Source organism: Haliotis cracherodii, unplaced genomic scaffold (genome assembly GCF_022045235.1).
Source record: "Haliotis cracherodii isolate W230 unplaced genomic scaffold, xgHalCrac1.p SCAF_23, whole genome shotgun sequence".
Lineage (NCBI taxonomy): Eukaryota > Metazoa > Mollusca > Gastropoda > Lepetellida > Haliotidae > Haliotis > Haliotis cracherodii.
Genome location: NW_027266279.1, coordinates 5,352,475 through 5,371,318, shown reverse-complemented (window position 1 = coordinate 5,371,318; position 18,844 = coordinate 5,352,475). Strand labels below are relative to the sequence as shown.

The following is an 18,844-nucleotide window of genomic DNA, read 5'->3' as shown; positions in this document are numbered from 1 at the left end:
GCAGAAACGGTATATGTGTAAAACGACTAAGAATCACAAGATAGACAAACATATCAGCCAATGAAAACATATGTCACCGCCACGCCCCCAAATAGATTTGTTATTTATGTGGGGTTACGGAGCGTGAGATTTCAACACTTTCACTTGTGCATTTGAATACCTTCTCCTCTATATATTACGAAAATGTATCTTTCGGAAATTATTTAAATGTGTCCTGGAAAACTGATATTCGCAACCAAATCGCGATAATTTTTTTCAGTTTACTTTCCCTTAAAGGGGCCTCTGTGTTCAGATATTCTGTATGTCTTTTCCAAGGATTACGACGGAATAAAATAAGGGATCGCAAGTATTGAATGGATACTCAATAACGATAACTGGCCGTGGTTACATGTGTTGTGAAAAACGAATGTGACCCCGCGACATCTCACCATGCCCAGGACCCGCTCCTGACAGTAGGTAGTCCTAAACGCTATTAGGCTTATTTTGAAGTTTTCACTTTTCATACCTACCACGATCATGTTGCAAAATCTATAACTTTCCGATCTGGATTTGTTGTGACCTTCACCTATTTATCGGAGTTTGGAGTTGTTGAGCTAATCATGCCTATTGTTTGCCATTTGTGCACTTCATGTGTTAGGGCGAAAGGAAGTTTGGATTAAAATCACTTCATGTAATTGAATAGGTGACAGGTCACATAAAATTATAGTTCAAGTGGTTCAGTTTTGACAAAAGTATTATCATGATTATGTTTGAATTCAATATGGTACTGTTATTATTATGTAAATGATGTAATACTACATTGCTACCTGTGAATCTGACCTTTGGCCCAAGCTCAAACAATGCTAACAAACATGTGACAGCAGAACCTTGGTATGCAGTACAAACACAAATTTAGCCTGATAACATGATAGGTCTAAAAAGAATTTTGCAGTGTTGCAAAAACAACTACATGTACTGTGTCTCAATTTACTTCTTTCTGATACAAGGAGGCATGAAATTTGTCAGAAAAGAGCAAACATACCAAATTTGATCAATTGCAGACACCATTGATAGCTGAATGCGGCCACTGAGAATCTTGAAACTTTTGATTCTGCGTATAGCTCTTTCGACATGTACTCTGTGTCCAGCAATCTTCTGAATGAAGATGACATCTTTTTAGCTCATCTATACACCAGACTTAGCAAATGGTGGTATATTCAGTCGAAGCCCTGTTTTCTCTACTTCTGCTTCAATATCAAACCCCTTATCTGCCATAATTCCATCTCCCTCCTCCAGATAACCAATCTCAATAAGATCAATCAGTGTTGACTGAAAACCTGAGTGCTTAAATATTTCTTTGTCTGACATTGCCCCTGAGAACAGCATAGAAATAAAAATAACTGAGCCTCTCGGATCTACAGCCACTAATGCCTTCAATTGCTGTACGTTTGAGTTTGGGTATTTAGTGAAGATGGTTTTTCAATTCTAATTTCTGAGCAGTCAACAATAGGAAATGTACTTGGAAAATCTTTCCTATAGTCCTCTGGCATCCTTTCATACAAGACATCTCTGTGGGGCCAGATGCTTACCTCCCCAAACCTGAGAAACATGTAATTTATCCAGGAATTGAAGATAACCTCTGCAACTTGCTGAGTAAACTGCAAATCTAAAAGCCAAATCCTGCAAGTGAAAATTATTCCTCAGTTGGCAAAGCGTCAAAAACAACTGATTTTCAAGGGAAAGTTTCCTAATTTTGGACAATTTTCCTTTCCCAAGATACCTAAGAGGACATGATTGAGAATCTGGAACTAAATACCTAAATATGGCAATGAAGGTTTCTTTGTTAAAGCCTGTGTAGTACCGAATAAGCTTAGCATCTTCCAACATAATATCAATCGAAAAAGTAAATGTTTTTTGCTTTTTTGATGTTCACATTCCTCTTCAGTATCTTTCAGCTTTCTCAAGACATCTATAAGCTCCAAACTGCATTTTGACAGATCTCTCTTCAGGCTCTCATTCTCTGCAATAAGTACTATCATATCCATTGGGTCGATCCCTGAAACATTTAAAAAGAAAGGAAATCAATTCTGCCAAATACAAATTGATGTTATAATGTAATGGCAAATAAACATTGTTAATTTGATCTCATGTCAGTTTGCTTTTTATTTCAGGCAAAGTTTTTTGAGACTGAGCCAATAAAATATGTTGGCACTAGATGTGGAAATCTAGCTTTTCCCCAGGCCGCCACAGTGACCCTTGGAGCAGAGTACCACATCGAGGATATGACACAGGAGCAATGTGAACATTTAGAGCAACTAACAAGGGACCAGACCAACAGTCAGATGTGGTTTCAAGCCAGGAAACATAGGCTGACAGCATCCACATTTGGGATCATACTCAAAAGAAAAACCATCACAGAAAAGTTCATCAACAACATCATAAATGAAAAGGCGTTCACGTCTGCTGCAACCAGCTATGGCAAAAGTAATGAAAGACAAGCTATTGAAAAATACATTAAGCAGTCAGGTAATCATGTTCATGATTGTGGTCTTGTAGTGAACAGAAAGTTTCCATTTCTAGGAGCTACACCAGATGGTAAGGTGTGTGAAGATGGTATTACAGGCATCATAGAAGTAAAATGTCCATACTCAGCCCGAGACATGTCCATCAGTGATGCCTGCTGTTTATTGCCAAGGTTCTGCTTGCAAAATGCCGATGTGATAATTTCAATCAAGAAAGCTCCCCATTATCATGAATATTTTTATCAAGTTCAAGGACAACTCATGATTTCAGGTGCTGCCTTTTGTGACTTTGTTGTTTTCACAAAAAAAGACCTGTTCATACAATGAATTTTTCCTCTTCCTGTGTTTATGCAACAAATGTTGGATGAATTGAGTGCTTTTTACTTTCAGCATGTTAAACCAGTACTATGTTTGCCAAGTTCTCATAATGTGTGTACACTTAAAGCATGAGTCAGTCTGACAATCAGTTGTCACGGTTGAACTTGTATGAACAGCAGTGGCAGAAGGTAAAGATGGGTTGTCAGATTTAGCTATCTTTTCTGTTGGCTCCAATCTGCAACAATATTTGAAACTATAAACTTTTACAAATTTACTATTGATTGTTGTTTGAGAAGATAAAATTAAACCAATATCAAATATTTGTGTGTCTGTTATTTGATTTCATACAGTATAATGTGCATGAGTGTCATATAACAATGTTTAATAGCAAAATATGCTAATTGGATGCATACATTACCTTATCAAACAATTTCACATCATACTGGGTGTTAACGAGACTCAACAAATCTAATAAATTTCCCCATGTGCTATCTCAACTTGTATTACCTTCCAATCTCACCAACTTTTTGGCTAACACTGAATTTTCACATTAGCCAATATCGTTATCAAACTTTTATTAAATGAACAAACAATTTAAAGAACAAAAGCCATACCTAACTACCCTATTTATTGTTTGTTACATGCAGAACTCATTTATTTTTATTTCATCCAAATTAACAACATACATTTCCCCTGGGCAGTATTCATTAAAAGATGAGAAAATCTTATTTATGAACTTATGTGAACAAGATGGAACAACTGAATCAACTGTAGAAATTTTACAAAGTATTTGATCATGTAAATTGATAAACAAATTGTAAAATACCAATCAATGGCTTCTTACAGTGTACACAAACCTCTGAGTTCCATCATCAGTGGGCTTTCTTTTTGTAGGGGGCTTCCTACTCAGTCCCGCCTTGTCAAAGTGATTGGCAGGTAATGGGTCTGGATGTTGCTGACTTGGAAAATTGTTGAAGTGCTGAAAATCAAATTTAACATAAAAACCTCTATTATGTGGATAAACCGATGTATAATGTATATAAACACAATGAATTCAAAAGTTTTCAATAAGTTTGTGAAATCTTTATATACATAGATCTATATACATATGTTCGACGATTACCAACCCAGCTACTTTATATTCACTACTTGGCCAATGGTAACAGGAAAACTGATCGCTGCCAAACAAAACTTAATGACGTATCCAACTATAAAATTGATTAAATGTACGGGAAACGTACCTTTGTGCAAACATATCTACTGCAGTTGATGTTTGATGGATTGAGCTGATTATGCGGTCGCCCACAAAGTTTGATCCACCGTAGGCACTTCTCGTAGTCAGTCTTCGGTTTTGGAAACGGTATGAACTTGACACCGCCTTCAAGTCGTTCAGGATACCTGTCATCAGTATTGCACAGACCGTGACTGCACCTCTTTACCATTTTTTTCTGGATAAGTTGGCCGATAGAACGATTGCGTAAAGCGCGCCAGCCCAACTGAGACAAGCTTGTTTGTCTAAGGAAGTGACTGCAGTCAAAGTATGCATGCGCAGACTGTCAGAGCGACTCGCTGATTGGTCAAGCCAGCTGTCAATAAAATTCGACGGAGAAGTCAATTGCGGCGCCTTAGACGACTGGGCCACCCGTGCCCCCTAATCCATGACAGGAGCGCAAAAATGGCAAGGAATAGTTATGGTCCCTCAAGATCACAACAAAACCAGGGCTCACTTGCAAAAAACGATCTAAGCGCTACGACTGTTGTAAGCCTATGTTAAAGTATGGGAGTTACGATCATCTTAGCGCTAAGATCGCTTTGTGCAAGCGAGCCCTTGGAAGGTTATTGAATTTGCGAAATGGCCATGGAAGGTATCAAAAATGACAGACTGAAAAATAAGCCTCATAGCGGTTTGGACTACCGTCACAACCCCCCCATCCAGGGGTTAGTGAGATGTCAGACAGATGTCCCCGGGGTCACCTTCGTTATTTGTATTCACACCCAATATCACAACACAAATTCATGGAACCAGTTATGGTTATTGATTTATACGAGCCCTTATTTTACTTCGCCGTCGTCCCAGGGAAAGACATACAGAAAATCTGAAGGTGGGGGCCCCCTAAGTCAAGAGCTCACAAGGCTTTTAGTATAAATTAACTTTTTCTTCCCTGTTGAGAAGCTATGCTTGTTGCGAGACTCGACCAGATAATAGTCAAGGTGGTGAGGGCTGGAATGTTTTTGAAAACAAATACACATTTGTACACACAATATGAAATGTTCGCTGGATTTTCTGGTTCACACGAAAAAATGTGTTGTGAAAGATATTTCTTTGGCTCCTCCTTTTTGCGAAAAAAGGTATGCCTTTAAGCAGTGACAAAACAAATATACCGTATCTAACAAATATCTGATATATATTATGTTTAGGTTGGTTGGTTGGTTTGTTGCTTAACGCCGCACTCATGAGCATCGATCCACGCAATTGGGATCGATGACATGCATCAACCTAGTCAGCGAGCCTGACCACCCGATCCCGTTAGTCGCCTTTTACGACAAGCAAAGTCGCCTTTTACGGAAAGCATGGGTTGCTGAAGACCTATTCTACCCCGGATCTTCACGGGTGATTTATGTTTAGGAGTGCGTGCTGCTCTTGCGACCAACTTTATCAATTTATCAAGGTGGTAAAGGTTACTTATGTATTTATATGTGATTACGAATATAGCATTAGTGTGGTATGTGTGTCCGAATATATGATATTGTCACAGTACCTGTCCGCATCATGTCACAATCACCTGCCTGTATCATGGCATATACATACCACCCTGAATCATGGTACCAGCCTGTATCGTGGTATAACAATCATCACCCTGTTTCATGTTATATACACGCCACCCTGAATCATGATATAACAGACACCTGCCTGTATCATGGCATAAACACATCAGCCTATATCATGGTATAACAACCATCAGCCTGTATCATGGTATAACAATCACCACGTATCAAGGCATAACAATCGCCCTCCTGTATCATGGCATATACACACCACCCTGAATTATGGTAAACAGACACCTGCCTGTATCATGGTACAACAACCATCATCCTGTATCATGGCATAACAGACACCTGCCTCATGGTATGTAACAAACACTACCTGTATCACGACATATACACACCGCCCTGTATCATGGTATAATAGACACCTTCCTGCATCATGGTATAACAGACACCATCCTGCATCATTGTATACGAGACGCCTGCCTGTATCATGGTATAAGGACATCACCACATATCAAGGTATAACAATCACCCTCCTGTATCATGGCATAAACACACCGCTCTGAATCATGGTAAACAAACACCTGCCTGTATCATGATACAGCAACCACCACCCTGTATCATGGTATATACACACATTCCCTGTATCATGGTATAACAGACACCATCCTGCATCGTGGTATAACAGACACTTGCCTGGCCTGTATCTTGGTATAACAGGTGCTACCCTGTATCAAGGCATATACACACCGCCCTGTATCATTGTACAACAAACCATCACCCTGTATCATGGTTCAAAAACAATCACACTGTATCATGGTTTTACAGACAAACCCTGTAGCATGGTATAACAGACACCACCCTCCATCACGGCACAAACACCTCCCTGCAACATGACAATCGCCATTCATATATTTTCTTATCACATTTTCAAATAGGTATAATTTCTCTTATTGAATATCTTCAGGTTGTATAAGTGAGCAGACCCATCACTTCCTGGATTACAGTATCTGTTGAAACTGCATCTTTTTGGAAAGAAGTTTACTATGGTCATTTGATCATGAAATTGAAGAATAATTCGTGTTCCATTTCTTATTAATCAACGATGCGTATCGCCCCATATTAGTTCATTCTCACTGTTTATGAAGAATTCACGATAATTGATATGACTTTACACAACAGTAAACGCACATGTACCTGAAGTGTTAAATTTGCTGCCAGAAACCTGTGATCTTAGGTTGGAATATTAAATTCCCCCGATTATGTTTCTAGGTTTGCCAGCACCATTCCTGTCCTCTCGCACAAGGGGAAAATAATCGAGTTGGTTGGTTTGTTGTTTAACGCCGCACTCAGCAATATTCCAGCTATATGACGGCGGTCTGTAAATAATGGAGTCTGGACCAGACAATCCAGTGATTGACAACTGTACATCGAGCCACGCAATTTGGATCAGTGACATGTATCAACCAAGTCAGCGAGACTGACCACCTCATCCAGTTAGTCGCCTCTTACGACAAGCATAGTCGCCTTTTACGGTAAGTAACGGTTGCCGAAGACCTTTTCAATCCCGGAATCTTCAGGGGTGATTTATGTTTAGGAGTGCGTGCTGCTCTTGCGACCAACTTTATCAATTTATCAAGGTGGTAAAGGTTACTTATGTATTTATATGTGATTACGAATATAGCATTAGTGTGGTATGTGTGTCCGAATATATGATATTGTCACAGTACCTGTCCGCATCATGTCACAATCACCTGCCTGTATCATGGCATATACATACCACCCTGAATCATGGTACCAGCCTGTATCGTGGTATAACAATCATCACCCTGTTTCATGTTATATACACGCCACCCTGAATCATGATATAACAGACACCTGCCTGTATCATGGCATAAACACATCAGCCTATATCATGGTATAACAACCATCAGCCTGTATCATGGTATAACAATCACCACGTATCAAGGCATAACAATCGCCCTCCTGTATCATGGCATATACACACCACCCTGAATTATGGTAAACAGACACCTGCCTGTATCATGGTACAACAACCATCATCCTGTATCATGGCATAACAGACACCTGCCTCATGGTATGTAACAAACACTACCTGTATCACGACATATACACACCGCCCTGTATCATGGTATAATAGACACCTTCCTGCATCATGGTATAACAGACACCATCCTGCATCATTGTATACGAGACGCCTGCCTGTATCATGGTATAAGGACATCACCACATATCAAGGTATAACAATCACCCTCCTGTATCATGGCATAAACACACCGCTCTGAATCATGGTAAACAAACACCTGCCTGTATCATGATACAGCAACCACCACCCTGTATCATGGTATATACACACATTCCCTGTATCATGGTATAACAGACACCATCCTGCATCGTGGTATAACAGACACTTGCCTGGCCTGTATCTTGGTATAACAGGTGCTACCCTGTATCAAGGCATATACACACCGCCCTGTATCATTGTACAACAAACCATCACCCTGTATCATGGTTCAAAAACAATCACACTGTATCATGGTTTTACAGACAAACCCTGTAGCATGGTATAACAGACACCACCCTCCATCACGGCACAAACACCTCCCTGCAACATGACAATCGCCATTCATATATTTTCTTATCACATTTTCAAATAGGTATAATTTCTCTTATTGAATATCTTCAGGTTGTATAAGTGAGCAGACCCATCACTTCCTGGATTACAGTATCTGTTGAAACTGCATCTTTTTGGAAAGAAGTTTACTATGGTCATTTGATCATGAAATTGAAGAATAATTCGTGTTCCATTTCTTATTAATCAACGATGCGTATCGCCCCATATTAGTTCATTCTCACTGTTTATGAAGAATTCACGATAATTGATATGACTTTACACAACAGTAAACGCACATGTACCTGAAGTGTTAAATTTGCTGCCAGAAACCTGTGATCTTAGGTTGGAATATTAAATTCCCCCGATTATGTTTCTAGGTTTGCCAGCACCATTCCTGTCCTCTCGCACAAGGGGAAAATAATCGAGTTGGTTGGTTTGTTGTTTAACGCCGCACTCAGCAATATTCCAGCTATATGACGGCGGTCTGTAAATAATGGAGTCTGGACCAGACAATCCAGTGATTGACAACTGTACATCGAGCCACGCAATTTGGATCAGTGACATGTATCAACCAAGTCAGCGAGACTGACCACCTCATCCAGTTAGTCGCCTCTTACGACAAGCATAGTCGCCTTTTACGGTAAGTAACGGTTGCCGAAGACCTTTTCAATCCCGGAATCTTCAGGGGTCAAAATAATTGAGAACAACTGCTTAGGGTAAGATCTGCCATGGCGAGAGAACAATTGCTAAGGGTAAGATCTGCCATGGCGAGTTTTGCAAATTTTGTATTGTTGTTTAACGCCGCAATATTCCAACTATATAACGGTAGCCTGTAAATAAACGAGTTTGGACCAGACAGTCTAGTGATTGATATTGGGAGCAACAATCCATGCCCTCGGGGAACGTTGACACGCAAGGAACCAAGCCTTCTACGACCAGCACATATATTCTACGAGCTGACAACATGTGGACATTCCATTGCAGAACATGTCCCCGAGTACACCAAGTTGTCATAAGACTAAATAAGGATCGAGTGGTCAAAATGACATCAATACAGACTCATGGTATCAAACACTGGTTTACATAGTCCAGGCCTTCACTCACTAACATATGAAACAACACAAATATATCTGCACAATGTTTTAATGTTTGTAAATTCGTCCGGGAATAGTTTTAATATTCTTCTCCCTCGTCTTCCCCTTCGGCTTCGACGGAGTCGACTCCGACCTCCTCGTAGTCTTTCTCAAGAGCAGCCAAGTCCTCACGGGCCTCGGAGAACTCTCCCTCCTCCATACCCTCACCCACGTACCAGTGGACGAAGGCACGCTTGGCGTACATCAGATCGAACTTGTGGTCCAGGCGAGCCCAGGCCTCGGCGATGGCAGTGGTATTGCTCAACATGCAGACAGCTCTCTGAACCTTGGCCAAGTCACCACCGGGGACAACAGTGGGTGGCTGGTAGTTGATACCGACCTTGAAGCCAGTGGGACACCAGTCGACGAACTGGATTGTTCTCTTGGTCTTGATCGTTGCGATTGCAGCGTTGACGTCCTTCGGGACGACATCCCCGCGGTACAACATGCAGCAGGCCATGTATTTGCCGTGCCTGGGATCACATTTCACCAATTGATTGGCAGGTTCAAAACATGCATTTGTCACCTCGGCAACAGACAGTTGCTCATGATAGGCCTTCTCTGCGGAGATAACGGGTGCATAGGTAGCCAAGGGAAAGTGGATACGTGGGTAGGGCACCAAATTGGTCTGGAACTCTGTCAAATCCACATTGAGGGCACCATCAAAACGAAGAGACGCGGTGATGGAGCTGACGATCTGGCCAATGAGGCGGTTCAGGTTGGTGTAGGAGGGCCGCTCAATGTCAAGGTTACGTCTGCAGATATCGTAGATGGCTTCATTGTCCACCATAAAAGCGCAGTCTGAGTGTTCAAGGGTTGTGTGGGTGGTCAGGATGGAGTTGTAGGGCTCTACGACGGCGGTAGCAACCTGAGGAGCAGGGTAGACGGCAAACTCCAGTTTCGACTTCTTGCCATAGTCGACGGACAGTCTCTCCATCAACAGAGACGTGAAACCGGAGCCAGTGCCGCCACCGAAGCTGTGGAATATGAGGAAGCCCTGGAGTCCAGTGCACTGGTCAGCCAGCTTCCTAATGCGGTCAAGGACGAGGTCGACGATCTCCTTGCCGATGGTGTAGTGGCCACGGGCGTAGTTGTTGGCGGCGTCCTCCTTGCCGGTGATCAGTTGTTCAGGGTGAAACAACTGGCGATAGGTGCCGGTACGGACTTCATCTGAATAAATGAAAGAGCAAACTAAACAGTACGTATGACACATTTAAGATCCGTGTTTCAAACAAACTTAACGATGTAAAGTGTTTCCAAAATCCTTCATATTCGGCACCCCTAAACCCTTTCAATAATCATAAGAAATGCCTGCCAAAAGTAGAGTCGATTGTGCGATTCCATCAGCGCGTGTTTATGAATCACAACTGAAAAGTGGCGAGACCAGGTGTTCGCGAAAGCATATCCTGCCCAACCGGTGGTGCCCGTCACAAACACATGCCAAGGCAAGTCAATTGTTCACTTGCTAACAATTTCCTGGAATTTCAAAAGAATCCATCAACAAAAGCAGCGGCAGACCAGGGATAAAAGCCTCTGTATAAATAAAGTTTATTTAATACGCGGAAGTTCAGAGTCACTTTCAATACAGAAATCAGATACTTTCTTTTTCAGTTGATTTTGTTTAACGCTGCACCAGACAATCCAGTGATTGACATGAGCATCGATCTACGCAATTTGGATACGATGACACTTATTAACAAAATTAGCGCCTGACCACCCGATCCCGACAGTCGCCTCTAACAACAGACATAGGTTGCTGACTTTTCAACCCTGTATCTTCACGGGGCAGAAAACATTCAGTGTACGAAGCATTATTTGAGACTTTAAGGTACCTAGCTGTTCTGGTCCGTCAAGAAGTGTGCTGTATACACAACTGGTAAGTCGGTATTTCAGTTATGACAACTATAAGATAGCTGCGCGATAAATTGTAAAGAGGAATGAAGAACGAAGCGTTCATTGTTCTATCATGACGTCATTTCTGGAGATTCGAATATGCGCTCGTAAATTGATGACAAATCAGACGACGTTATTTTTAGAGGGAAGTTGTTCCCCATAGATGCAGCTGGGGTCCGCAGATAAACGCAGTGGCGGAACAATCGCATCCAAAAGTGGGAGAGATGACAATCGGCACAGGTAATGGAGGTAGGGATTGTGAAAATATTCGGAAAATAACAAACTTAACCCACCTGATCATGAAATGCTCCGATTGCTGAAGTCGGATTCTATTCAGGGAGTCATTGTTAAAATTGAGGTAGCTTGAACTTTTTATGAACATCCTTGTAGAGACTGAACATAAGGTTGATCTCTCATATGCATATAAGGCATACATGACTCGTGGATGTTGTTTATCGTACATTAAAACATTGCAGGGAGAATAAACCACTCGGGGCTACGTACCTCAAGGTTTATTCTCCCTGCAGTATTTAATTGTACGATACGTCCCACTACTTTATTTCTTACATATATAAATAGCAAAGGAAAGTGAATCGTAAATATTTGGGGGGATATTTTTATGCCCAGTCTAATACAGAAAAAATATGTTCCTGACATATTCAGTATGTCAACAGTTATGTGATGTTTACATCTAGATGGAAAGAAAAGAACATTAAAAAGTGCTCCTTCTGAATTCACCGTTATGTAAAGTTCAAACACTGTACAGCACTTTATTCTACATATTTTCTGGTTATTAGGTCTTCGAGAAATAGATTCACCCACCAACTACAGTTGGCTCCAGATCGACAAAGACCGCCCTGGGGACGTGTTTCCCCGCCCCGGTCTCGCTGAAGAAGGTGTTGAAGGAGTCGTCTCCGCCCCCGATGGTCTTGTCCGAGGGCATCTGACCATCAGGCTGGATGCCGTGCTCCAGACAGTACAACTCCCAGCATGCATTGCCGATCTGGACTCCGGCCTGGCCAACATGGACTGATATGCACTCCCTCTGCAGAAAAAAATTCGTCAAAAGTCATGTTTTATGCAGTTTTCCAACCGTGTGTTTAACGCCGCAACATTCATGCTATATGACGGCGGTATGCACATTACTGAGTTCGATCCCAATTGCGTGGATCGATGCTCATGATATCAATCACTGGATTGTCTGGTCCAGACTCGATTATTTACAGATCGACGTCATGTAACTGGAATATTGCTGGGTGCTTCGTTAAACAAGGAACCAACCCACATTATCGAGTCTGGACCTGACAATATACTGATCAATACCGTGTCCAACAAGCCACGCGTCAGGGTACGATGACAGACAATCAACAAAGTCACCGAGCCTGACTACCCTTACAACCTGGGGACAATTCAAACCCAGAATCACAAAGGGGATTTCATCTCCTGTGCCACCTGCCTTAAATCTATGATACAATTTCTGACATGCTTTTTGGGAGAAGCTGGGAGCCTGTTCACTAAATTGCCCATCCGCCTTGCGGGAGTGTTCGCTTGTGTCTACTTATATTAACGGTAGTGATGTAAGACAACGTTTGTGTTACGTACAGTGTAACTTATTGGCAAACTATGTTGCAGTTGTTTTACATTGTGGTTTTTTAGTTCATAAGATTGTGTTTCAACCTTTTTAATCCATAGGAAAGTATTACTTTTTAGTGTGTTTGGTTTGTTGTTTAAAGCCGCTCTAAGCAATATTCCCGCTTTATGACGGCGGTCTGTAAATAATCGAGTCTGGACCAGACAATACAGTGATTGACAGCATGAACATCGATCCACGCAACTGAGAGACGATGACATGCACCAACCAAGTAAGCATAGTCGCCTTATCAACCAAGTCAGCAAGCCTGACAACCCGATTACGTTAGTCGCCATTTACGACAAGAATGGGTTGCTGAAGAGCTTTACACATTGTACCCATGTCGGGAATCGAACGAGACGAGCGAACGCTTTAACCACTAGACTACCCGACCGCCCCCATTACATCAAGACCAGCGGTTGTATGAAGATCACGTTTTCTCTCTGGATATCCAGGATTGGCCTATATAGAAGCTTAACCACGGTTGCAGGTGAATATATTATTATCACTGACGTTTTGATATCACCACTGCTTATGTTTTATATGCTGTCATTGTAATTGTTTTGCAACTATTGTGTACTGCCATTGTAATTGTACTGCCACTATTGTACTGCCACTATTGTGTACTGCCATTGTAATTGTACTGCCATTGTAATTGTACAGCCACTATTGTGTAATGCCATTGTTATTGTACTGCCACTATTGTGTACTGCCATTGTAATTTTACTGCCACTATTGTGTACTGCCATTGTTACTGTACTGCCACTATTGTGTACTGCCATTGTAATTGTACTTCCATTGTAATTGTACAGCCATTGTAATTGTACTGCCACTATTGTGTACTGCCATTGTAATTGTACTGCCATTGTAATTGTACAGCCATTGTAATTGTACAGCCACTATTGTGTACTGCCATTGTAATTGTACTGCCATTGTAATTGTACTGCCACTGTTATTGTACTGCCACTGTTATTGTACTGTTATTGTAATTGTACTGCCATTGTAATTGTACTGCCACTATTGTGTACTGCCATTGTAATTGTACAGCCATTGTAATTGTACAGCCATTGTAATTGTACAGCCATTGTAATTGTACAGCCATTGTAATTGTACTGCCATTGTAATTGTACAGCCACTATTGTGAACTGCTATTGTAATTGTACTGCCATTGATATTGTACAGCCACTATTGTGAACTGCTATTGTAATTGTACTGCCATTGTAATTGTACAGCCACTTTTGTGTACTGCCATTGTAATTGTACTGCCACTGTTATTGTACAGCCACTATTGTGAACTGCTATTGTAATTATACTGCCATTGTAATTGTACAGCCACTATTGTGTACTGCCATTGTTATTGTACTGCCACTGTTATTGTACTGCCACTGTTATTGTACTGCCACTGTTATTGTACTGCCACTGTTATTGTACTGCCATCTTAATTGTACTGCCATTGTAATTGTACTGCCACTATTGTGTTCTGTTATAATTACTGCGTAGTAATGTATTGATTTGTAAACCTAGTTAATTATATAATACAAGTGTGAATTGTATAACCTTTCTTTGTTCATTGTTAATTTCACACTGAATTCGTTTGCTATACGTATAGACTTCTGGGTTAAATTATTGTTTCAAATTGGCAAGTCGACACTCAACAGACTATAGGGAGTTGCTAAAAGTGCCTGTGTCAAATGTAGTATTTAAAAAACGACTATGATATTGTGTGAAATTAGCAATAACGTATTTGATTATACTAAGAAAAACAGTTATATCACATATCCTGTAACAACAGTTTATTTTGATATTTGCGATTTATATAGTCCATAGTTCATACAATGGACGTACGTGCTAGGTTGTGAAAATATATTGGTAATTTATTGATAGAGGGACATTCATAGATACAAAAACTATGGACATGATCAGGGCTAGATTTTCTTCGGAACACGTCCACAGGCAAGTACTGTCATTTGGAACTTTGCCCGGAACAAACATTTCAAAACCAGAGTAACCACAGCACGGACACCACGTGCGAAAGCTGAGGCTCCAGGACCATGTTTCACGTGCACCACGGAGGTATAACGAAAAGTCCGTGCTCACAGATAGATTCACATGAGGGCGTTGGTACTCCTTGAAACAAAAGCCCAACACTCGTTTTCGAAACATATATATCAGAGTGACATAGTGTTCCAAGACATACGTTAATTGCCAACCGAACACATGCCAATTACACTGGAAGTGTCTTATACCTCGGTAACAGCAAGTTATATATTGAAAGAAGATATTATGTTCCCTAACAAAATGCAATGTGTGCCGGGCGCGAAATCAAACGGCTCATCTGACAATTCAATGATGATACGTGAAATACATAAGTTGAGCAACGCTTGTTGTGAATCTACTCACCATTTTTCAGTAGGTTTCCCCTGACGAAAGGCGAAAGAGGGAAGATGAGTCGAACTGGTCTCCCACGAAACTTTAAGTCTTGAGCACTGTACAGTCCGCGTTGACGACTCCCTTGGCTCAACGCGTAGTGATACATTACTCTCATTGGTCAAATCTGCCTGATCACCGTACGTCAAGGGATTCAAGATCTCACAACGCATATATAGTCCTACGTTCTGGAGATCGTTGTTGCAGATTGAAGATTTACATCCATACATGTCATAGCTTTTCATGTAATATATGGCATTAATGTTTGTATGGCTAGGTAACATAAGACTAGTAGGCATCATTTTAAGGGGCGGGGAGATAGCGTGGTTATTTTAGCGTTGGCTTTCAACACTGAAGGTGAAGTGAAAGACGTCGCGTTCACTCATTTTGCGACGTCCATACACTTGTGTGTGTTTGTGTGTGTGTGTGTGTGTGTGGCTGCTAGTACTAGTCCGGCCTAATGTCGATTTAATAGTGCTAGCCCAGTGAGATACCATGCCGCAGTTTAACATAAATACCCCACTCAAACTGCTAAAAGCGATGTAAATCCTCACTCACTTATACTCATTTGGGTATCACATAAAATGATTACTTGATTTTACAGTGAAACACCGCAAAGCCACGCCCTGTAATATACGTTTTTCGTGTTTGTAATTTTGAGACGTCACCATTTTAATACGAGAACAGACCTACTAGAAATTTCCAGGTTAGAATAGGTCCCCAATAACATATGCCTGCCGTGAGAGACGACAAAATGGATGGTAACTTGGTTGACTGCGTGGCCTCTAACCCGGCGGCGTACGTTGCTCATATCACTGGGGGAAAGGAAAACTTTATAAAATGGGAGTAGATACCATTATTTTAAACTACAGACTGTCATGAAGACGTAATTTACGAACAATTTGTAATTATTGGTTAGAATTTGTTATTCTAAATATTTTTACTAGAAACGTGGATTAAATTTAAAAAGGAAATGTTGATGTTGAAAAGTGTTTTGAACACAGCACTCACTCACTCACATCTACCTTTGAACACCTTCTATGATGAACCAACGACGATCTGAATGAAGGGGAGTTATTCCCAGCACTCCCCCCCACTTACCGCCTACTCACTATGTCAGGCTAGATGTCAGACCCAGCAATCCACCACGTGGATGTATGATGACTTAATGACCTGTAATATAGGGTTAGGGCTAGCGGTAGTGCCCTAATAGAATACACGTATACTATGGTGTGCGTGAATATACCAGCACTATATGACGACGGCCTGTAAATAATCGAATCTGAAATCCCCGGAATCCCCACGGGTTATATATACTGTTAGTGAGTGAGTGATGTTATATGCAACATGTAAAAGTGTGTGGGATTAGGCATGTTGACCCCTAGAACCCCACGATGAAGCACTTAATTCTCCATCAAGTTGTTAACGGTCAAGTGTCATCGCTGTTTGTGTGTCATCGGTGTGGATCGCTTGCAATGTCTAACCACTCGTTTAGATGTAGCTGTAACATATATGTTGAGTAACACCTCCCACTCACTCATTTCTTACATCAATATATTTTGCAGCTACATGCAGTGGAGGTCTGGGTAGAAAATAAGAATTCAGCAACCCATGCTTGCCATATGGGGCGACTGTGCTTGTCGTAAGAGGTTGATTGGTTTGTTGTTTTACGCTGCACTCAGCAATATTCCAGCTATATGACGGGGGTCTGTAATTAATCGAGTCTGGACCAAACAATCCAGTGACTGATATCATGAGCATCGATCCACGCATTTGGGATCGATGACAAGCTTCAACCAAGTCAGCGAGCCTGACCACCCGACCCCGTTAGTCGCCTCTTACGAAGTTTAACATGAATACCTCACTCAGACACATTCCACTGACTCGGAGCGAACCAGTCCTTGCCCCTAATGCCGAGCGCCGGGAAACTTAAGGTAACAACAAGTACTAATTTTCTATGACGCGGCCAGATGATTAAACCACCGACGTTCCGCTACCGGGGCAGAGATTGTGTCCATTCAAGGGGTGGTCATAGACGTTATTGTATCACTTGACATTCTTGTTACTTTGTGAAAAGACACAACTTGTATTGAAAGCGATAACTGGGTTACCTTGTTGATAGATGTGACCACCCGACGTCCATTCTTGATCGCAATTGGATTCTATCAAAACTTTCTGTCGATTGTATTTTGTCCATTTGCGTCTAAACCAAAACTTGTTTGAATGAGCATATTATTAGACAGTACAATACAACCGGGAAGCGACAACAACCACAGTTACTGCGGATCCTGGGGCCTTACGACACTACTGCTACCTGCATGCTACCCAAGCAGAATGTACACAATCCCTCTAGTTGCTGGCGATTGTCAACATGTTTACTCAAAAAAAAAAACAACCAACAAATACACTAAAACGAGATTGATGAGTGTCTCAGGTTAACAACTATTAGCAAACTTGGAACGCGGGGCATCCAAATGTTCAACATACTGTATCTTCAAAATTCTCAATGATCATGTTTATTGAAAAACCCCTTCCCACTTGCCCTTAAGATACTCTTTCTTGGAACATCATGCAACCGTCTTCAAAATGAAACCAGAATAATACTCCAAAACATGAACGTATCTGTAAATAAGGTACCATGGTTGATGTTGCTGATGAATACCATAATGATAGTTTTAAAGGTACATGTTTTAAAAATGCCCGTAAATTGTACTTTTTCTGTAGAAATGCAAAAATCAATCAAGTATGCTATACTTCTTTGATCTGTTTAACTCTTCAACAATCTATGTTCAAAAGACACTTTGTCAATTTCCCGATATCATAATGAAAAATGTTAAACTTCCGGTTAATCCTCTGTGTCAATATTATATCTCTGTATGTATCTCATATGCAGAGATCCTCGGAACAGCGTAATGAAGTTGTGTTCTGTAACATTTTGGTTATTACTTAAAGAGGCGTCAAACAATTTGACAGGGATATGTTTTATTAACAGTGTTGCATATTAATCCTGTCATCTATTCACCAACATCTTGATTATGTGCCGCAGGCAATTATCAGTTACGAAAATAGTTTACCTCACTCGTAACTTTATTCTCATTAAAAAATATATGAAGGTCTCACTCCCTGGACAGCTTGACAACAAATATTCCCAAGCAAAGATCTCAAAGACCGCCATCCGACTTTTGTTCAAAAGTTTAAATCCTTGTAAAAGAATTGTGGTAGACATGTGGAGGACATTTCACAAATTGCGTATTCGTGCCAAACATTATGTGTGATTCAGTTCCCTGTTTTGACTTCTACCATATGTTACTGTATTTTTATTTGGTTGAACACTTGATTTACCTGTGTTTGTGTAGGGTGTCATCACATCACGTCATTCGTTGGCATCTCCAGCCTGTATTTAGCAATTTATTTAGCCCGTGAGAAAGTATCAACAGTTCGTAGTGATTCTGATGCGTTTATATTAATTTTGAATAGGGTTGTTTTAGCCAGATATCAATTTCTGCACATTCAATTGACCACAACTGTCCTTTGAGAT

The 18,844-nt window shown here is 41.0% G+C and overlaps 2 protein-coding genes and 2 pseudogenes across 2 annotated transcripts; 1 reads left to right on the top strand and 3 right to left on the bottom strand.

The window, feature by feature from the left end:
• Positions 1-810: 810 nt before the first annotated feature.
• LOC139471959 (uncharacterized) lies at positions 811-1,866 on the bottom strand (annotated as a pseudogene).
• Positions 1,867-1,870: 4 nt separating this feature from the next.
• Positions 1,871-4,261, bottom strand: LOC139471600 (uncharacterized; annotated as a pseudogene).
• Positions 2,127-3,063, top strand: LOC139471886 (uncharacterized). The gene has a single exon (XM_071254399.1). It carries the CDS (start codon positions 2,127-2,129, stop codon positions 2,826-2,828), a length of 702 nt encoding a protein of 233 aa, XP_071110500.1. The 3' UTR covers positions 2,829-3,063.
• A 5,100-nt stretch (positions 4,262-9,361) lies between the features above and the next one.
• On the bottom strand, positions 9,362-15,368 carry LOC139472011 (tubulin alpha-1 chain). The gene is made up of 3 exons (XM_071254518.1): positions 15,280-15,368; positions 12,072-12,294; positions 9,362-10,526 (listed from the first exon to the last, which is right to left on the bottom strand). Exons 1-3 carry the CDS (start codon positions 15,280-15,282, stop codon positions 9,397-9,399), a joined length of 1,356 nt encoding a protein of 451 aa, XP_071110619.1. The 5' UTR covers positions 15,283-15,368; the 3' UTR covers positions 9,362-9,396.
• Between the last annotated feature and the right edge of the window lie 3,476 nt (positions 15,369-18,844).